The sequence below is a fragment of the Schistocerca serialis genome, chromosome 4 (genome assembly GCF_023864345.2).
Source record: "Schistocerca serialis cubense isolate TAMUIC-IGC-003099 chromosome 4, iqSchSeri2.2, whole genome shotgun sequence".
Taxonomy (NCBI): Eukaryota; Metazoa; Arthropoda; class Insecta; order Orthoptera; family Acrididae; genus Schistocerca; species Schistocerca serialis.
Window position 1 is genome coordinate 119,417,376 of NC_064641.1, and position 20,766 is coordinate 119,438,141.

The 20,766-nt window shown below is 42.1% G+C and overlaps 1 protein-coding gene across 1 annotated transcript in view; it reads left to right on the forward strand.

The window, feature by feature from the left end:
* LOC126474189 (palmitoyl-protein thioesterase 1-like) overlaps positions 1-20,766 on the forward strand; it is a 55,741-nt gene that overhangs the window by 7,767 nt on the left and 27,208 nt on the right. Inside the window, exon 4 of the mRNA XM_050101652.1 lies at positions 18,599-18,757. Within this exon, the coding sequence (XP_049957609.1) occupies positions 18,599-18,757 (159 nt within the window). The remainder of the gene's footprint in view (positions 1-18,598; positions 18,758-20,766) is intronic.

Sequence of the window (20,766 nt, forward strand, 5' to 3'; positions counted from 1 at the left end):
TCTCCATTGAGAATGACATGATGTGTTCTGTTATCTAGGAACTGTTCAATCCAATCACACAATTGGTCTGATAGTCCATATGCTCTTACTTTGTTCATTAAACAACTGTCGGAGACTGTATCAAACGCCTTGCGGAAGTCAAGAAACACGGCATCTACCTGGGAACCCGTGTCTATGGCCCTCTGAGTCTCGTGGACGAATAGCGCCAGCTAGGTTTCACACGATCGTCTTTTTCAAAACCCATGCTGATCACTACAGAGTAGATTTCTAGTCTCCAGAAAAGTCATTATACTCAAACATAATACGTGTTCCAAAATTCTACAACTGATCGACGTTAGAGATATAGGTCTATAGTTCTGCACATCTGTTCAACGTCCGTTCTTGAAAACGGGGATGACATGTGCCCTTTTCCAATCCTTTGGAACGCTACGCTCTTCTAGAGACCTACGGTACACCGCTGCAAGAAGGGGGGCAAGTTCATTCACATACTCTATGTAAAATTGAACTGGTGTCCCATCAGGTCCAGCGGCCTTTCCTCTTTTGAGCGATTTTAATTGTTTCTCTATCTCTCTGTCGTCTATTTCGATATCTACCATTTTGTCATCTGTGCAACAATCTAGAGAAGGAACTACAGTGCAGTCTTCCTCTGTGAAACAGCTTTGGAAAAAGACATTTAGTATTTCAGCCTTTAGTCTGTCACCCTCTGTTTCAGTACCATTTTGGTCACAGAGTGTCTGGGCATTTTGTTTTGATCCACCTACCGCTTTGACATAAGACCAAAATTTCTTAGGATTTTCTGCTAAGTCAGTACATAGAACTTTACTTTCGAATTCATTGAATGCCTCTCGCATAGCCCTCCTCACACTACATTTCGCTTCGCGTAATTTTTGTTTGTCTGCAAGGCTTTGGCTATGTTTATGTTTGCTGTGAAGTTCCCTTTGGTTCCGCAGCAGTTTTCTAACCCGGTTGTTGTACCACGGTGGCTCTTTTCCATCTCTTATGATCTTGCTTGGCACATACTCATCTAACACATATTGTATGATGGTTTTGAACTTTGTCCATTGATCCTCAACACTATCTGTACTTGAGACAAAACTTTTGTGTTGAGCCATCAAGTACTCTGAAATCTGCTTTTTGTCACTTTTGCTAAACAGAAAAATCCTAAACAGAAAAATCTTTCTACCTTTTTTAATATTTCTATTTACGGCTGAAATCATCGATGCAGTAACCGCTTTATGATCGCTGATTCCCTGTTCTGCGTTAACTGTTTCAAATAGTTCAGGTCTGTTTGTCACCAGAAGGTGTAATGTGTTATCGCCACAAGCCGGTTCTCTGTTTAACTGCTCAAGGTAGTTTTCAGATGAAGCACTTTAAAAAAATTTCACTGGATTCTTTGTCCCTGCCACCCGTTATGAACGTTTGAGTCTCCAACTCTATATCCAGCAAATTAAAATCTCCACCCAGAGTTATAACATGGTGGGGAAATCTACTCGAAATGTTTTCCAAATTATTCTTCAGGTGCTCAGCCACAACAGCTGTTGAGCCAGGGGGCCTATAGAGACATCCAATTACCATGTCTGAGCCTGCTTTAACCGTGACCTTCACCCAAATTATTTCACATTTCGGATCTCCGTCAATTTCCTTTGATACTATTGCACTTCTTATCGCTATAAACATGCCTCCCCCTTCACTGTCCAGCCTGTCTCTGCGGTATACACTCCAATCTGAATTTTGAATTTCATTACTGTTTACATCTGGTTTCAGCCAACTTTCTGTCCCTAGTACTATGTGGGCATTGTGACTGTTTATTTATGAGAGCAGTTCTGGGACCTTTCTATAGATGCTCCTGATGTTTACTATTAGCAGATTAGTATTATTATTCCCTGTTGCATTTTGCCTACTCCTACCTTGCCGCGTCTCAGGAGGCGTCTTTTCGGGGCTAGAGAGGAATTCTCTAACCTAAAAAACCCACATGTGCACTCCACACGTACTCCGCTACCCTTGTAGCCATTTCCTGCATGTAGTGTACACCTGACCTATTCAGGGGGACCCTCCATTTCTCCAGCCGATAGCAGAAGTCGAGAAATTTGCACCCCAGATCTCCGCAGAATCGTCTGAGCCTCTGGTTTAAGCCTTCCTCTCGGCTCCAAACCAGAGGACCGCGATCGATTCTGGGAACGATACTACAAATAGTTAGCTCAGATTCCACCCCGTGAGCAAGGCTTTCTGCCTTCACCAACTTCGCCAGCCGCCTGTATGAACTGAGGATGACCTCTGAACCCAGACGGCAGGAGTCATTGGTGCCGACATGAGCAACAATTTGCAGTCGGGTGCACCCAGTGCTCTCGATCGCCACCGGCGGGGCCTCCTCCACATCTCGGATGAGACCCCCTGGCAAGCAGACAGAGTGAACGCTGGCCTTCTTCCCCGACCTTTCCGCTATTCCCTAAGGGGCTCCATCACCCGCCTACCGTTGGAGCTCCCAATCACTAATAAACTCCTCCCCCTTTGTGCCTGCTCGGACCTTGCAGAAGGAGCGGCCACATGTCCACTCACAGGCAGAGCGGGCGATGCCACACGGCCAGCCTCCACATTGACCCTCCGCCTCGTGTGCCGCGAACGCTGCTGAACCTGCCACTCCCCTTGGGGAGAGGGTGGCCCAACCGCGCCCGGTACCCGCAAAGATGTCTCGACAGCAGGGACAGTGGGTGAAGCATGTAACACCTGGGGTGTACCATGCAACACACCAGACTCCCCACTGCCGCTACACTCCGAGGCAGCAGCCTGAAGACGGCTGACTGCGGCTGTCAACACGTTCAGCTGTTCGCGAACAGTGGCCAGCTCCTCCTGCATCCGTACACAGCAGTCACACATCCTATCCATCCTAAGAAATCAATTTACTGTAGAGAGTTAATCAACTTTTAACTAGACTGCCAATTCACTAAAGGCGGCTGATAGTTGACTAAACTGTGGTTACTAGACACTTCTTGTAGAAAACAATGAAAATAGCACCACCTGTCTCTGGACTCTATTCAAAACAAATACTAGCACTACTGGCCCTGTGGCTGACTAAAGGGACTCTTACTGTATTCAAAACATGAAATCTATGGAACACTATTACTAGCACTTGACAATTAAAGCTTCCTAAAAGCAAAAACACACAGAAGAAGAAGAAGTGACAAGTAAGAAAAATACAGTTAATACTTAAATTAATGTAGCTTGCTGCACAGCATACGTGACACAAATGGCAGTTACGACGACACTTGTATGCTACAGCAATGATGAATATTTATCTTGGGCTACACTACATAGCAATCTGTTACAACAATTGTATTGTCATGTTCAGATATGTTGGCTTTGCCAGCCCACAAGCAGATTGTCACATTCCTACATAACCTAGGTCTCATGCTAACTGTAGGCCAGTCTGTCTGTCTTCCATTCACATTTATTGGCTTCTCCAGCTCATGACCACACTGTTGCATTCCCAAACTGACCTAGGCCTTGGGCTTCACTACAAATCAGTCTACAAGCACATCTAGTTGTTTCCATTCACCAAATAATACAAAAATCTGTAACTAGCTACAAAATTCATTGTAACCAGATCAGCAAAAGTTATTGTGGTGCTCTCCATGTCAAAAACAATCAATTGGGATCTTATGCCAAAAGATTCAGCAATTTTTTATTGCCTATTATGTACTATCGCTCTTTTGACTATGACCATTGTCAATTAATTACCAACATCCACAAGTAATGTAAGAGGCACAAACACCATAAGTGCCCTTTAGCCACAAGGGAGAAGTATCAAAAACTTCGTCTGGAAGTGTAATTGCAATTACGATAGATGTTGCTTACAAAATGCTCATTCAGCCAATTCTTGACTACGGTTCCTGAGTCAGAGACCCTTAATGAGCTGGATTAATGGGAGAGATAGAAAAGATTCCAGAAAGATCTTCACAGTTCATTGCTGGTTTGTCTAATCAACTCCTATGTCACAGAAATGGTCAGCCTACGCAAGTGGGAAACATTACAAGAAAGACCCAGTGCATCACATCGTGCCTTTCTCACAAAATTCTGGAAGCTCTCATTCCAAAAATAGTAAAGAAACATATTACTTCCTCTAACATAAGTCTTGCTTAGTGATCACAAATATGAAATTAGAGGAATTTGGTGTGATACAGAGGTGTACTGCGAATCTTTCTTCCCATGCACCACCCATTAAGTGGAATAGGAAGGGAGAAAGATTATACTGCAACACTTTGTACCCACTGCCCTATACCATAAAACAGCTTGTTGAGTACAGATGTAGACATAGACATAGAACAGTCCTTTGCTGCAGCAGACCCAAAGGATGGAAGTGCTCTTTCCTCATGTGGTATTACACTCGGCCTTGTTTAATACTTGTTGTGGAGGTTATAACTGAAAGAAAGAACCCATCCTCATTGTAATAAATCTAGGGATGAAAGACATTACCCAGATCTCAAACTTTACTGCTGTTTGTGAAAATCATCACTCCATGGTGGAAGCTTGTAGTAGTAGTAGTAGTAGTAGTAGTAGTAGTAGAAGATTCGAGCTTTCAGTTTTAACCTGTGATGCGATCAACAAGGCGACTGTTGGTAATATGTAAAGACTATGGTGACTGTCACATGATACAATCACACGTTGAAGCATTGGGACCCCTGCAAGAATGTGGGGGTTTGGACAGGGACATTCTTGTAATTAACATCTTCAGACATATTGAAAGACCGAGGAAGGTGATGTAGTGGTTAGTACACTGGAGTCGCATTTGGGAGGATGACAGTTCAAACCTGCGTCTGGCCATCCTGGTTTAGGTTTTCCATGATTTCCCTAAATCACTTCAGGCAAATGCCGGGCTAATTCCTTTGAAAGGGCATGGCCAACTTCCTCCCCCATCCTTCCTTCATCTGATGGGGCCTATGACCTCACTGTTTCGTTCTCTTCCCCAAACCAGCCAACATATTGTTAACTTTGGAAAATACAGGTTTTAGCTGGTACATAAATCCAACTATCGAATGCACAGTGGATGAAAAAAAAAGTTATTGTCGTGAGATATTCATTAGCCTTACCTTCTCACAAGCAAACTATCTATTGAATCCAACTGAGATGTTATGCTACACTACACATCGGTTGATTACAAAAACCTCCAATAAAAAATTGTACTGTCAATGGTCGGAGGACTATAGCAGTAGTGTAGACTTCACCATATGCCATGATAATATATGTATATTACATTCAGAGTTGAGTAAGGCTTGTGAATGGGCAGATGACTAACCTTTATCTATATAATCTGTTGTATTGTGAAATTGCAGTCCATCTGGGGCAAAATGCTGTTACAGTAATGGACATGTGGAAGATATGGAACAAAGAGAAGTTGCAAACCCAGCAGTGGACTATGGAACATGGCGCCCTCATACCATTGGCAGGTCTAGGACATCATCCTGACTGTTGCCACAACTCCATAGCTCTGCTACAGGTATCATACCACTGAATGAACTTGTATTCTGTTAGTGTCTGCTGCACAAAAGATATCATCTAGAGATTTCTTTGGACAGGGTGCACCTGATAACAAATCAAAGATAACTTCAATTAAATGGACTCATGAGGGCAGCAGAAGGTGTGTTGATTGATAGCAATTATCTTTTCTGGCGGGGCTAACTAATTTTGTTAACAGTGATTGCCTAGTATATGCGAACCACTGTAAAAGTGAAAATCATCTCCAACTGTTCATTACATAGTGTAATTTGAAATCTATGCCTGCGATTAGTTTCTAGTGGTCATGGGTGGTCATGTCTATTAATGTTTGAGTGCTACGAACAGCAGAGATTTGATGTCCAACATGATGCTAATTCTTCAAAACAGTCACATAGCTTGTTCCAGCAAGATAATATTTGACATAACACTGTATTCTTCAAAAGAACTTATCCCTTTGTTAATTCACCTGACATGATTTCAATTGAATTTTGCCACTAAGCACGGCAGTATTAGGAAGATTCTCATTAAACGCCAGTGGCAGTGCTACAAGGGAAGTGCCATGCATCACAGAGAGATTTACTGCTGAAATTCTGAAAGTGTACATTCCAAGATGATTAGGGTACCCTATTGCTTACATTGCATATGCATGCAGGTAATCCTCCCCCCCCCCCCCCCCCCCACACACACACACACACGCCCACACAAAACAAAACAAAAAATCCTCACCAAATGACCATGATGGGAAAATGAGAGAAAATAAAACTCATACAGATGCTTGCCAACAGTCATTCTTGTAATGCACCATTCATGAGTAGAATAGGAACAGTAAAATATAGTTTTGCAGCAGTTAGCTCTACTGCACGACATAAGACAGCATTTTGAGTACACATGTATGCATGGACTTTGGAGAGGAAGTTACATGTGTCATCCTGTGCTAAGACCATTGCGTAGCAAGAGTGGTGCATTATCAGAAGAGGGTACATGTTTTATGTTTCATGCAGAAATAGTTCTGCTGCGGTACAGATAACAGATGCATCACAGTGTGTGAATGGAATGACATGGCAACTGGAAATGTCCTTCAGAGTTGAAGTACATCCGCAAAACGTCTAACCTGCTTGCAGATTCACTGTGAAATTCTGGTGGTATATGGACCAAATGCAATGAAATGTCCAGCTGTAGTGAAATGCTGCCAACAGTTTGACCAAGCCCAAACAGATATTTGTGATGCTGATTGAGTAGGAAGACCATTGATATTGACCACAGATAACAATGCCTAAACAATCAAGGAACTGATCTGCAGCAATCCAAGTGCGACTGTCACAGACATTGCTCAACAGATGAGCATCTCGATAGGCATTGTTCATTGTACTGTTTTAGATAATCTGCAGTATCGGATTTCTTGCTGATGCTGGGTTCCGTGATTACTGTCACCTGGACACAAAAATGCAAGCTTTACACTGTCTTGAAGGTTACTCCAAGGAAGGCAATGATTTCCTAAGCCACATCATTATGGGCGATGAGACATGTGTCCATATTTTGTGCTTGCAACAAAGAGTGTACCTGTGGATTGGAGCACCTCTTTGCTTCCACAGAAGAAATGCAAAGTTGTGCGACCTACTTGGAAGGTCATGGCCTCCATTTTCTTCAGCAATGAAGGAGTTGTGTACACAGAGTTTACGCCGAAGAAAATAACCATTACTGCCAATTTGTGCAAAGCAACGTTGGTATTGCAGTGCAGCACCTGAAAGAACAACAGACTTGGAAAATTGAGCAAAGGCAATGTTCTCCTGCAGAACAATGCAACACCCTCTGTAATGTGTGCAGCATTGCCATAGAGTCCAATTCTTGTGCCATGTTGTCCTTTTCAGAAAGGTGAAAAAGCATCTGGATAGGAAAAAGATTTTCCAACAGTGGCGATGTTCACACAGTGGTTCTGGAATGACTGCAAAAGAAAGGAGCTGATTTCTAGCATTGAGGAATTGAATGATTTGTAGGACATTCTGAATGTTGTATAGAGAGACTGTTGGCTATGTTGAAAAATAATGTCACGTATCTGTGTCACTTGGAGCTGTAGTGCAGAGTTCAATAAAATTTACTTTGCCCACTATAACAATGCATAACTTATTTTTTGAAACCCCTCTCAACAGATCTTATGCACAAAATGTTTGTTCAAGTGCTTCTTACCTGTAAACAAATTTTCTATCTTGTGTACTTTATTTGAAATATTAGTTTATGACACACATGGTGCTGCAGATCAACTGATTAGTTCAAATTTGGTTTGTCTCCTGATATAACAGTTTTTTTCATAAAGAATCTTTCACTCTGTGAAGTTTTGAAAGTTCATGGCAGTTTTGAACTGTATGCCTGACCAGAGCTTGAAGTAAGGACCTTGCCTTTTGCATAGGACCACAGAGCTGTATCTATCTCTGTCAGTCTTGTAGGAGAGTAACTTTGGTGATGCTGATTGAGTAGGAAGACCATTAACATTGACCACAGATAACAATACCTAAACAATCAAGGAACTGGTTTGAAGCAATCCAGTACAATGAACAATGCCTATCAAGATGCACTTTGTAGTGCTCTAACTGATAAAGCTATCCAAGCAGACTCATGAATGCTCTCTCAGCTTCACTTGTGCCAGTATTTGCCACATACTCTCCAAACTTCACAGAAACTCTGCTGCTGTTTCAAAATGGTGCACACATCTCTGTAGGATGAAAAATTCATTCTGGAAACTAGTTCCTATCCTGTGCCAAAGCCGTCTCTCCATAATATGCTTTCTTGTTAGAGTACTAGTCCTGCAAGGTATACGGGAGAAATTCTGTGAAGTTTGGAAGACAGGACAAGATGTACTAGCAGAAGCGAAACAGTGAGGGTGGATCACAAGTCGTGGCTGGATAGCTTAGCTGGTAAGAGCATAGTCCATGAAATGTGAGGTTCCGGGTTCAAGTGTCAGTCCGGTGCACACTTTTGATCTGCCAGAAAGTAAGGCTGCATTTTAACAATTCATGTTTTTTGTGACAAGTTAAAAGTGAGTGCCAGAACATGTCTGTTGTGAGCAGTGCACTACCGATAATGCTATTTGACCATGCCTAGTGGAAGACTCGGAGTGTCAGCTTGCCTTTCATTCATTTCTACACCTTTCATACTCCACAGTTACTCTTCCACAAGACTGACAGAGATAGATACAGCTCTGTGGTCGTGTTGGAAGTGATAAGCCTGTACATCTGATTCACTCGCTTGTGATCATATAATCCGCATCATGTTCAGTCTGAAGAAAAATTCGGACTTCGCAGCACAATTCCTCACGTACTAACAGTACAAAACTGCCTGTCATAAAATTTTTTCCTGTGCATATTTCAGGCAGTAAATGAACGTTAAAAGATCGGCAATCAGGCAACAGTGTAATTACATATATGGTAACTTCCTTTGCCAGGATACAGCAGTATTGCCATGCAGTTGGTGCAGTGGATAGCATTTTGGGTTAGTATGCAGGAGGTCCCCCCCATGAACCATGGACCTTGCCGTTGGTGGGGAGGCTTGCGTGCCTCAGCGATACAGATGGCCGTACCGTAGGTGCAACCACAACGGAGGGGTATCTGTTGAGAGGCCAGACAAACATGTGGTTCCTGAAGAGGGGCAGCAGCCTTTTCAGTAGTTGCAGGGGCAACAGTCTGGATGATTGACTGATCTGGCCTTGTAACATTAAACAAAACGGCCTTGCTGTGCTGGTACTGCGACGGCTGAAAGCAAGGGAAAACTACAGCCGTAATTTTTCCCAAGGACATGCAGCTTTACTGTATGATTAAATGATGATGGCGTCCTCTTGGGTAAAATATTCCGGAGGTAAAATAGTCCCCCATTCGGATCTCCGGGCGGGGACTACTCAAGAGGACGTCATTATCAGGAGAAAGAAAACTGGCGTTCTACGGATCGGAGCGTGGAATGTCAGATCCCTTAATCGGGAAGGTAGGTTAGAAAATTTAAAAAGGGAAATGGATAGGTTAAAGTTAGATATAGTGGAAATTAGTGAAGTTCGGTGGCAGGAGGAACAAGACTTTTGGTCAGGTGATTACAGGGTTATAAATACAAAATCAAATAGAGGTAATGCAGGAGTAGGTTTAAAAATGAATAAAAAAATAGGAGTGCGGGTTAGCTACTACAAACAGCATAGTGAACGCATTATTGTGGCCAAGATAGACACAAAGCCCATGCCTACTACAGTAGTACAAGTTTATATGCCAACTAGCTCTGCAGATCATGAAGAAATTGATGAAATGTATGACGAGATAAAAGAAATTATTCAGGTAGTGAAGGGAGACGAAAATTTAATAGTCATGGGTGACTGGAATTCGTCAGTAGGAAAAGGGAGAGAAGGAAACATAGTAGGTGAATATGGATTGGGGGGAAGAAATGAAAGAGGAAGCCGCCTTGTAGAATTTTGCACAGAGCATAACTTAATCATAGCTAACACTTGGCTCAAGAATCATAAAAGAAGGTTGTATACCTGGAAGAATCCTAGAGATACTAAAAGGTATCAGATAGATTATATAATGGTAAGACAGAGATTTAGGAACCAGGTTTTAAATTGTAAGACATTTCCAGGGGCAGATATGGATTCTGACCACAATCTCTTGGTTATGAACTGCAGATTGAAACTGAAGAAACTGAAAAACGGTGGGAATTTAAGGAGATGGGACCTGGATAAACTGAAAGAACGAGAGGTTGTAGAGAGTTTCAGGGAGAGCATAAGGGAACAATTGACAGGAATGGGGGAAAGAAATACAGTAGAGGAAGAATGGGTAGCTCTGAGGGATGAAGTAGTGAAAGCAGCAGACGATCAAGTACGTAAAAAGACGAGGGCTAATAGAAATCCTTGGGTAACAGAAGAAATATTGAATTTAATTGATGAAAGGAGAAAATATAAAAATGCAGTAAATGAAGCAGGCAAAAAGGAATACAAACGTCTCAAAAATGAGATTGACAGGAAGTGCAAAATGGCTAAGCAGGGATGGCTAGAGGGCAAATGTAAGGATGTAGAGGCTTGTCTCACTAGGGGTAAGATAGATACTGCCTACAGGAAAATTAAAGAGACCTTTGGAGCGAAGAGAACCACTTGTACGAATATCAAGAGCTCAGATGGCAACCCAGTTCTAAGCAAAGAAGGGAAGGCAGAAAGGTGGAAGGAGTATATAGAGGGTTTATACAAGGGCGATGTACTTGAGGACAATATTATGGAAATGGAAGAGGATGTAGATGAAGATGAAATGGGAGATACGATACTGCGTGAAGAGTTTAACAGTGCACTGAAAGACCTGAGTCGAAACAAGGCCCCGGGAGTAGACAACATTCCATTAGAACTACTGACGGCCTTGGGAGAGCCAGTCCTGACAAAACTCTACCATCTGGTGAGCAAGATGTATGAGACAGGTGAAATACCCTCAGACTTCAAGAAGAATATAATAATTCCAATCCCAAAGAAAGCAGGTGTTGACAGATGTGAAAATTACCGAACTATCAGTTTAATAAGTCACAGCTGCAAAATACTAATGCGAATTCTTTACAGACGAATGGAAAAACTGGTAGAAGCGGACCTCGGGGAAGATCAGTTTGGATTCCGTAGAAATGTTGGAACACGTGAGGCAATACTAACCTTACGACTTATCTTAGAAGAAAGATTAAGAAAAGGCAAACCTACGTTTCTAGCATTTGTAGACTTAGAGAAAGCTTTTGACAATGTTGACTGGAATACTCTCTTTCATATTCTAAAGGTGGCAGGGGAAAAATACAGGGAGCGAAAGGCTATTTACAATTTGTACAGAAGCCAGATGGCAGTTATAATAAGAGTGGAGGGGCGTGAAAGGGAAGCAGTGATTGGGAAGGGAGTGAGACAGGGTTATAGCCCCTCCCCGATGTTATTCAATCTGTATATTCAACAAGCAGTGAAGGAAACAAAAGAAAAATTCGTAGTAGGTATTAAAATCCATGGAGAAGGAGTAAAAACTTTGAGGTTCGCCGATGACATTGTAATTCTGTCAGAGACAGCAAAGGACTTGGAAGAGCAGTTGAACGGAATGGACAGTGTCTTGAAAGGAGGATATAAGATGAACATCAACAAAAGCAAAACGAGGATAATGGAATGTAGCGAGAGCACCAGCAGCAGCGAGTACTGTTTGTATAAAGCGTTTATTTTGCATTTTGTTTACGACCATCCACTAAGGAAGGGATTCTATTTGTGTTTATCTGCTCTGCATAGTAACTAACAGTTCTTGATAAAACTTTACGTAGTTTTCGTGTTAGATTTCTTAGTGTTTTCTTGATCGTTTAGAACAGAAAGCGCCCTAAAACCGTCTTTTGTTTGTTTCGCGGCCATTAGCCACTAGTCACTTGAATCAGCAGTTGTCTTGTGACAGCCAGAGCGAGAGCACCAGCAGCAGCGAGTACTGTTTGTATAAAGCGTTTTTGTAGTTATTTGCTGCGCTTAGCTTTTAAATAGTTTTTCTGGGAAAACCTAGCGTAGTTTTCGCGTCTCGTATTTCAGTGAGTGTTTCTTGATTATCAGAGTAGCTCATCAGAAGATTATCTTGGGAATTGGTCACCGTATAGAGTAGGGTAAACATAGTCATGTGTAGGGACTGTGGTTGTTGTGAGCGGACGCAAGGAGAATTGGCCACTCTTCGGGGGCAGGTGGAGGCTTTGTCTGTTAGGCTCATCGAGCTCGAGGCGCAGGCGTCGGCTCGTAGTGGCGTTGGGGCAACTGTGGTGAGACCTATGCCTACTTCGGTGGCCTTGGAATCACATGGAACCCCTGATGTCGCTGCGTCTTCCGGCAGTGAGCATCTTACCAGTCAGCCATCACTCCAGGGTGAATGGCGGACAGTGGTGGGCTCGCGCGTGCCTGGCTGAAAGGCAAAGGTGGGATCTGGCCGCGTGACAGCTGCCTTACCCCTTTCCAACAGGTACGGGGTGCTTCCTAGTGGTGATGACATCGTTTCCGAGCCACCACAGGATGCCTCGCCTGTTGGGCCAGTGGCCGATTCTCCGGCAAGGTCCCGACAGTCACAGAGGGCAGGCCTATTAGTTATAGGGAGCTCCAACGTTAGGCGGGTTATGGAGCCCCTCAGGAAAATAGCGGGTAGGTTGGGGAAGAATGCCAGTGTGCACTCGGTGTGCTTGCCGGGGCGTCTCGTCCATAATGTGGAGGAGGCCCTTCCGGCAGCTATTGAACGCACTGGGTGTGACCGGCTGCAGATAGTAGCACATGTCGGAACGAATGACGCCTGCCGCTTGGGTTCTGAGGCCATCCTTGGTTCCTTCCGGCGGCTGGCTGATTTGGTGAAGACAACCAGCATCGCACGCGGAGTGCAGGCTGAGCTTAATATCTGCAGCATAGTGCCCAGAGTCGATCGCGGTCCTCTGGTTTGGAGCCGTGTGGAGGGTCTAAACCAGAGGCTCAGACGACTCTGCGACTATAATGGTTGCAAATTCATCGACCTCCGTTATTGGGTGGAGAACTGTAGGGCCCCCCTAGACAGGTCAGGCATGCACTACACACCGGAAGCAGCTACTAGGGTAGCAGAGTACGTGTGGCGTGCACACGGGGGTTTTTTAGGTTAGAGGGATCCCCCCTTGGGCGAAACGATAAAATACCTGACGGCTTACCAGAGAGGACATTATCATCGTTGATAAAGAATGTCCGTCCTCAGAGACCAAAAACAGGAAAAGTTAACGTAATATTGGTAAACTGCAGGAGTATCCAGGGCAAGGTTCCTGAATTAGTATCTCTTATTGAAGGAAATAGTGCGCATATAGTATTAGGAACGGAAAGTTGGTTAAAACCGGAAGTGAACAGTAACGAAATCCTAGACACAGAATGGAATATATACCGCAAGGATAGGATAAACGCCAATGGTGGAGGAGTATTTATAGCAGTAAAGAATTCAATAATATCCAGTGAAGTTATTAGCGAATGCGAATGTGAAATAATCTGGGTTAAGTTAAGTATCAAAGGTGGGTCAGATATGATAGTCGGATGCTTCTATAGACCACCTGCATCAGCAACCGTAATAGTTGAGCGCCTCAGAGAGAACCTGCAGAACGTCGTGAAGAAGTTTCGTGATCATACTATTGTAATAGGGGGAGACTTCAATCTACCAGGTATAGAATGGGATAGTCACACAATCAGAACTGGAGCCAGGGACAGAGACTCTTGTGACATTATCCTGACTGCCCTGTCTGAGAATTACTTCGAGCAGATAGTTAGAGAACCAACTCGTGAAGCTAACGTTTTAGACCTCATAGCAACAAATAGACCGGAACTTTTCGACTCCGTGAATGTAGAAGAGGGTATCAGTGATCATAAGTCAGTGGTTGCATCAATGACTACAAGTGTAATAAGAAATGCCAAGAAAGGAAGGAAAATATATTTGCTTAACAAGAGTGATAGGGCACAAATCGCAGAATATCTGAGTGACCACCATCAAACGTTCATTTCTGAGGAAGAGGATGTGGAACAAAAATGGAAAAAATTCAGAAACATCGTCCAGTACGCCTTAGATAAGTTCGTACCGACTAAGGTCCAAAGCGAGGGGAAAGATCCACCGTGGTATAACAATCATGTACGAAAGGTACTACGGAAACAAAGAAAGCTTCATCATAGGTTTAAGAGTAGTCGAATCATAGCTGATAAGGAAAAGCTGAACGAAGCGAAAAAGAGCGTAAAGAGGGCAAAGAGAGAAGCATTCAACGAATTCGAACATAAAACATTGGCAAACAAACTAAACAAGAACCCTAAAAAGTTTTGGTCATATGTAAAATCGGTAAGCGGATCTAAATCCCCTATTCAGTCACTCGTTGACCACGATGGCACCGAAACAGAGGACGACCGAAGAAAGGCAGAAATACTGAATTCAGTGTTCCGAAACTGTTTCACTGCGGAAAATCGTAACACGGTCCCTGACTTCAGCCGTCGCACGGACGCCAAAATGGAAAATATTGAAATAAACGATATCGGAATTGAAAAACAACTGCTATCACTTAGTAGCGGAAAAGCATCCGGACCAGACGAGATACCCTTAAGATTCTACAGTGATTATGCTAAAGAACTTGCCCCCTTTCTATCAGCAATTTATCGTAGATCGCTGGAAGAACGTAAAGTACCTAGCGACTGGAAGAAAGCGCAGGTCGTTCCCATTTTCAAGAAGGGTCATAAATCAGATGCGAATAATTATAGGCCTATTTCGCTTACGTCAATCTGTTGTAGAATAATGGAACATGTTTTGTGTTCTCGTATTATGACGTTCTTAGATAATACAAATCTCCTTCATCATAACCAACATGGATTCCGCAAACAGAGATCATGTGAAACTCAGCTCGCCCTATTTGCCCAAGAAATTCACAGTGCCGTAGACACTGGCGAGCAGATTGATGCCGTATTCCTGGACTTCAGGAAGGCATTTGATACGGTTGTGCACTTACGTTTAGTGAAAAAAATACGAGCTTACGGAATATCGGACCAGGTTTGTGATTGGATTTAGGATTTCCTAGAAGAAAGAACACAACATGTCATTCTTAACGGTTCAAAATCTGCAGATGTAGAGGTAATTTCGGGAGTACCGCAGGGAAGCGTGATAGGAACTTTATTGTTTACAATATACATAAATGACTTAGTTGACAACATCGGTAGCTCCGTGAGGCTATTTGCAGATGACACGGTTGTCTACAAGAAAGTAGCAACATCAGAAGACTCGTACGTACTCCAGGAGGACCTGCAGAGGATTAATGCATGGTGCGACAGCTGGCAGCTTTCCCTAAACGTAGATAAATGTAATATAATGCGCATACATAGGGGCAGAAATCCATTCCAGTACGATTATGCCATAGGTGGTAAATCATTGGAAGCAGTAACGACCGTAAAATACTTAGGAGTTACTATCCGGAGCGATCTGAAGTGGAATGATCACATAAAACAAATAGTGGGAAAAGCAGGCGCCAGGTTGAGATTCATAGGAAGAATTCTAAGAAAATGTGACTCATCGACGAAAGAAGTAGCTTACAAAACGCTTGTTCGTCCGATTCTTGAGTATTGCTCATCAGTATGGGACCCTTACCAGGTTGGATTAATAGAAGAGATAGACATGATCCAGCGAAAAGCAGCGCGATTCGTCATGGGGACATTTAGTCAGCGCGAGAGCGTTACGGAGATGCTGAACAAGCTCCAGTGGCGGACACTTCAAGAAAGGCGTTACGCAATACGGAGAGGTTTATTATCGAAATTACGAGAGAGCACATTCCGGGAAGAGATGGGCAACATATTACTACCGCCCACATATATCTCGCGTAATGATCACAACAAAAAGATCCGAGAAATTAGAGCAAATACGGAGACTTACAAGCAGTCGTTCTTCCCACGCACAATTCGTGAATGGAACAGGGAAGGGGGGATCAGATAGTGGTACAATAAGTACCCTCCGCCACACACCGTAAGGTGGCTCGCGGAGTATAGATGTAGATGTAGATGTAGATGTAGTCAAATTAAATCGGGTGATGCTGAGGGAATTAGATTAGGAAATGTGACATTTAAAGTAGTAAAGGAGTTTTGCTATTTAGGGAGTAAAATAACTGATGATGGTCGTAGTAGAGAGGATATAAAATGTAGACTGGCAATGGCAAGGAAATCGTTTCTGAAGAAGAGAAATTTGTTAACATCGAGTATAGATTTAAGTGTCAGGAAGTCGTTTCTGAAAGTATTTTTATGGAGTGTAGCCATGTATGGAAGTGAAACATGGACGATAACTAGTATGGACAAGAAGAGAATAGAAGCTTTTGAAATGTGGTGCTACAGAAGAATGCTGAAGATAAGGTGGGCAGATCACGTAACTAATGAGGAGGTATTGAATAGGATTGGGGAGAAGAGAAGTTTGTGGCACAACTTGACTAGAAGAAGGGATCGGTTGGTAGGACATGTTTTGAGGCATCAAGGGATCACAAATTTAGCATTGGAGGGCAGCTTGGAGGGTAAAAATCGTAGAGGGAGACCAAGAGATGAATACACTAAGCAGATTCAGAAGGATGTAGGTTGCAGTAGGTACTGGGAGATGAAGAAGCTTGCACAGGATAGAGTAGCATGGAGAGCTGCATCAAACCAGTCTCAGGACTGAAGACCACAACAACAACAACAACAATGCAGGAGGTCAAGGATTCAATTCTGGGACATGGATTAGTTATTTTTAGTTGCTAAAATAATCTGCATTGTACAGTATCTGGCATCTTAATCGTCATACATCAATTACAGTAGATCTTTTACAAAACATTTGCAGTTGCATACTACGAACACAGAAATGGAAATACAATCAGTTTCGTTGGTCAGATTTTAAAGAAAACTTTTGTACCTCATGGATGTGGATTCTTTCGCTCCACTGCATCTACTAGATTCCAACTAATTTTGTGTGTACACTCCCCCAATAGTCCCATCGATTAATGATTAATACTAACTGTTATTATTGCCACGTTCAGGCCCATTACATTTAGTTAGGGTCTTATGTCACCAGTAGGGCTAGCAGCATGCTTTCCAAATAATTTTGTGGGATTATTGGGGTAGGGCACACAGATAACAGCTTTGGAATCTAGTAAATGCAGTGGCATGAAACAATTCTCGTGCACAATGCACAAAAGGCTTCTTTAAAAGCTGACCAGTGAAAACGATTGTACTTCCATTCCTGTGACGTACTACATAACTGCAAATGTTTTGTTGAAGACCCACTGTAATCACTGTATGACGATTAAGACATCAGATACCATACCACGCAGACTACTTTTGGCAAATAAAAACAAATAAGCCTCAACCCACAGCTGAACCCTCGACCTCCCGCATGCTAACCCAAAACATTATACACAGCAGTATATACAGCACTGCTCTGTTTGGTGACAGAGATGGTTACCGTACATTTGGTTACAGTGGTGCCAGATGGCTAATCTTTGACATCCATTTACTGCCCGAAATATGTGTCAGATGACATTTTGTGACAGACATTGTTGTATTGCTAGTACGTGTGGGATCGCTCTGTGAAACTCCAATGCACGAATTTTTCTTCCCCCTGTATAACAACATATGGTGCTTTTCTATTGGAAACCTTGATCTGTTTGTTTAAGATAATTTCGCAGTGTTCACTAAATTCCATTTGTCTTCCATCTCTCTTATTCATGTTCCCTAATACAAGTTTACTGACCCATTTTGGATTTTGGTGGTTGTCTGCCCAGGCATTAAAGCATCATGTTGTAATGTTTCCTTTATCATTCTAAACAGTTCCTATTTTATATCACTCCTATCTCTGTATTTTTAACTGTTGTTGTTGTTTGTTTGAAAGTAAGCTTGTGTTATGCATAGAGCAACCGGAGACACCGTCAGTTTTATCTTCAATAATCATTGACATGGCAGGTATAAATTTTTGTTTGTACTTCTATTTCCTCTTAGAGAAATAGATAATCCCTTGATTAGATTCTGATTTTTCTTTTACAGCAAAAGTAATACTGACTTCATCAAATGTAAAGTCTCGAATGCCTTTCCACCTGGTTCCTGATGCACTAAGATATTCTATCTGATCTTGGAGCAGGATTTCTTTGGAGGACTATTTTAAAAATATGTATCTTTCTCTGTTGTTGTATGTCTGTTAGGACTGATTAAAAGTTTGTGCAAAATGTTTACCTCTTATGTATTCAGTTAAAAGGTCATTGACTTGTATATAATGGAATGAGTAAATGTAATGACTTACCATATAGTCCAGCTGCAATACCAGTTCAGTATTGTTGGCTGGGACGTGTAGGTGTGCAGGTGTATGATTATTCTGTTTGCTCTGAAGGAAGATTTATCCAAAAGCTCAGCAAAGGCCTTACTCTTTTGTATGTGCCTCTTGATAGCTCAATGATTTGGTGAGTTGTTACTCCTTCCATTATGTATATTCCAGCTGAATGTAATAAAGAAAGATGTCATTTAAAATATTCTGTCAGGTTATCTGATAATTCTTGTTCTTTTTTTATAACATGACTTGCATCAAATACCAGTCCCTGAGTAGTTATGAATAATCTTTATTTTTATGTTCCCTGCCAACAGGAGAGCTGTTGCTCAACGCTGCCCATCTCCTCCTATGATTAATCTTGTGTCACTGGGAGGGCAACATCAAGGAGTATATGGTCTTCCAAACTGTGGATACCCGGCACATAAATGGTGTGATTACATACGGAAAATATTGAACGTAGGGGCATACTGGAGGTAAATTCAGTTTTTGCAGTATTTATAAGAATTCATAAAGGTAAAGCTGGTGTTACCTTTGTTAAGTGATTTGATGCAGTTGAAATTTTCCCTTGTGGAGACAGATTGCAAAATAAGGGAAGTTTCAAATAAAAAGATGAAGACTCTGGAATCTCTTAAGTTCTACTCTTTGAGGGTTTAATACATAAAGGATTTGTGGAGCTATTTCACAGAGGTTTGGGCTTGGGTACTACTGCCATAAGAAGAACTGCCAACTTGGGGAACATAGAAACCAGTGTGATAACAATTTTACATATTTTCATTCACTGAAGTCCTACAGGGTAACATTCTGGGGCAGCAGCTCACTTAGACAAAACATTTCCATTGTACAAGAAAAATAGTTACGATTATGTACCGGTTTACACACACAAATATCCTGCAGGTGTCTACATTCGTACTTTATGAACTGCTGTGAACTGCATGGCAGAGGGCAATTCCAATTGTACCAATTATGAGGGCTTCTTCCCATTCCATTCACACATGGTATGCAGGAAGAATGGCTGGTTAAATGCCTCTGTGCATGCTGTAAGTAATCTAAATTTACCATCATGACCCCTATGGGAACGTTATGTAGGGGCTTGCAGTGTATTCCTAGAGTGTCATTTACAGCTCTTTCTGAAACTTTGTAAGCAGGCTTACTCTGGGTAGTTTTCATCTATCTTCAAGTGCCTTCCAGTTCAGTTTATTCAGCATCTGTGAGATTCTCTCCCAGGGGTCAAACAAACATGTAACCATTTATCCTGCCCATTTCTGTGTATGTTCGATACACCATGCCAGTTCTATTTGGTACAGGGACCACACACATGTTCTAGCATAGGTGACCCCGAGTGATTTGTAAGCAATTTCCTTTTCAAACTGATTGCATTTCCCTCATATTCTACCAATAAACTGAAGTCTGCCACATGACTTAATCTTCTACTGAGCCTATGTAATAGTTCCATTTCATATCCCTACAAATCCTTACACCCAGGTATTTATATGAGTTGACCTATTCCAGCTGCGACTCATTGATACTTTGGTCATATGACACTACAGTTTTTCGTTTTGTGAAGCTCACAATTTTACATTTTTGAATATTTAAAGCAAACTGCCAATCTTACACCACTGGGAAATCTTATCAAGATATGACTTCATATTTGTGCAGTGTAATTGGATGTATAAAAAAATCTACTTACCAAGCAATAGCAGGAGAACACACCCATAAAGGTACAAAAATTTGAAAATTTCTGGGATTTCCAGAAAGCATTTGACATGGTGCTCCACTGCAAGCTGTTAACAAAGGTTTCAACATATGGAATAAGTTCACAGATATGTGAGTGGCTCAAAGACTTCTTAAATAATAGAACCCAGTATGTTGTTTTTGACGGCGAGTGTTCCTCAGAGACATGGGTATCGTCAGGAGTGTCCCAAGGAAGTGTGACAGGACCGCTGTTGTTGTCTATATACATAAATGATTACAGTAAATGGAGTTGAGTGACTGTAGGGAGATACAAGGGTGACTTAGACAAAATTTCCAATTGCTGCGATGAGTGGCAGCTATCCCTAAATGTGGAAAAATGTATGGTAATGCAGATGAGTAGGAAGGAAAAACTCGTAATGTTCCAATACGTATTTCTAGTGTCCTCCTTGACACAGTTAAGTTATTTAAATATTTGGGCATAACAGTGCAAGACAAAGTAAAATGAAACAAGCGTGTGAAAACTGTAATAAGGAAGGCAAATGATCATCTTTGGTTTACTGGGAGAATTTTAGGAAAGAGTGGTTCACTTGTAAAGGAGACTGCATATAGGAAATTGGTGTGACCTATTCTTGAGTACTGCTTGAGTGTTTGGGATCCGTACCAGATTGGATTGAAGAAAGGCATCGAAGTAATTCAGAGGCGGGCGATTAGGATTGTTACCAGTATGTTTGTGCAACAAATAAGTGTTACAGAGATTCTTCGGAAACTCAAGTGGGAATCCCTGGAGGGA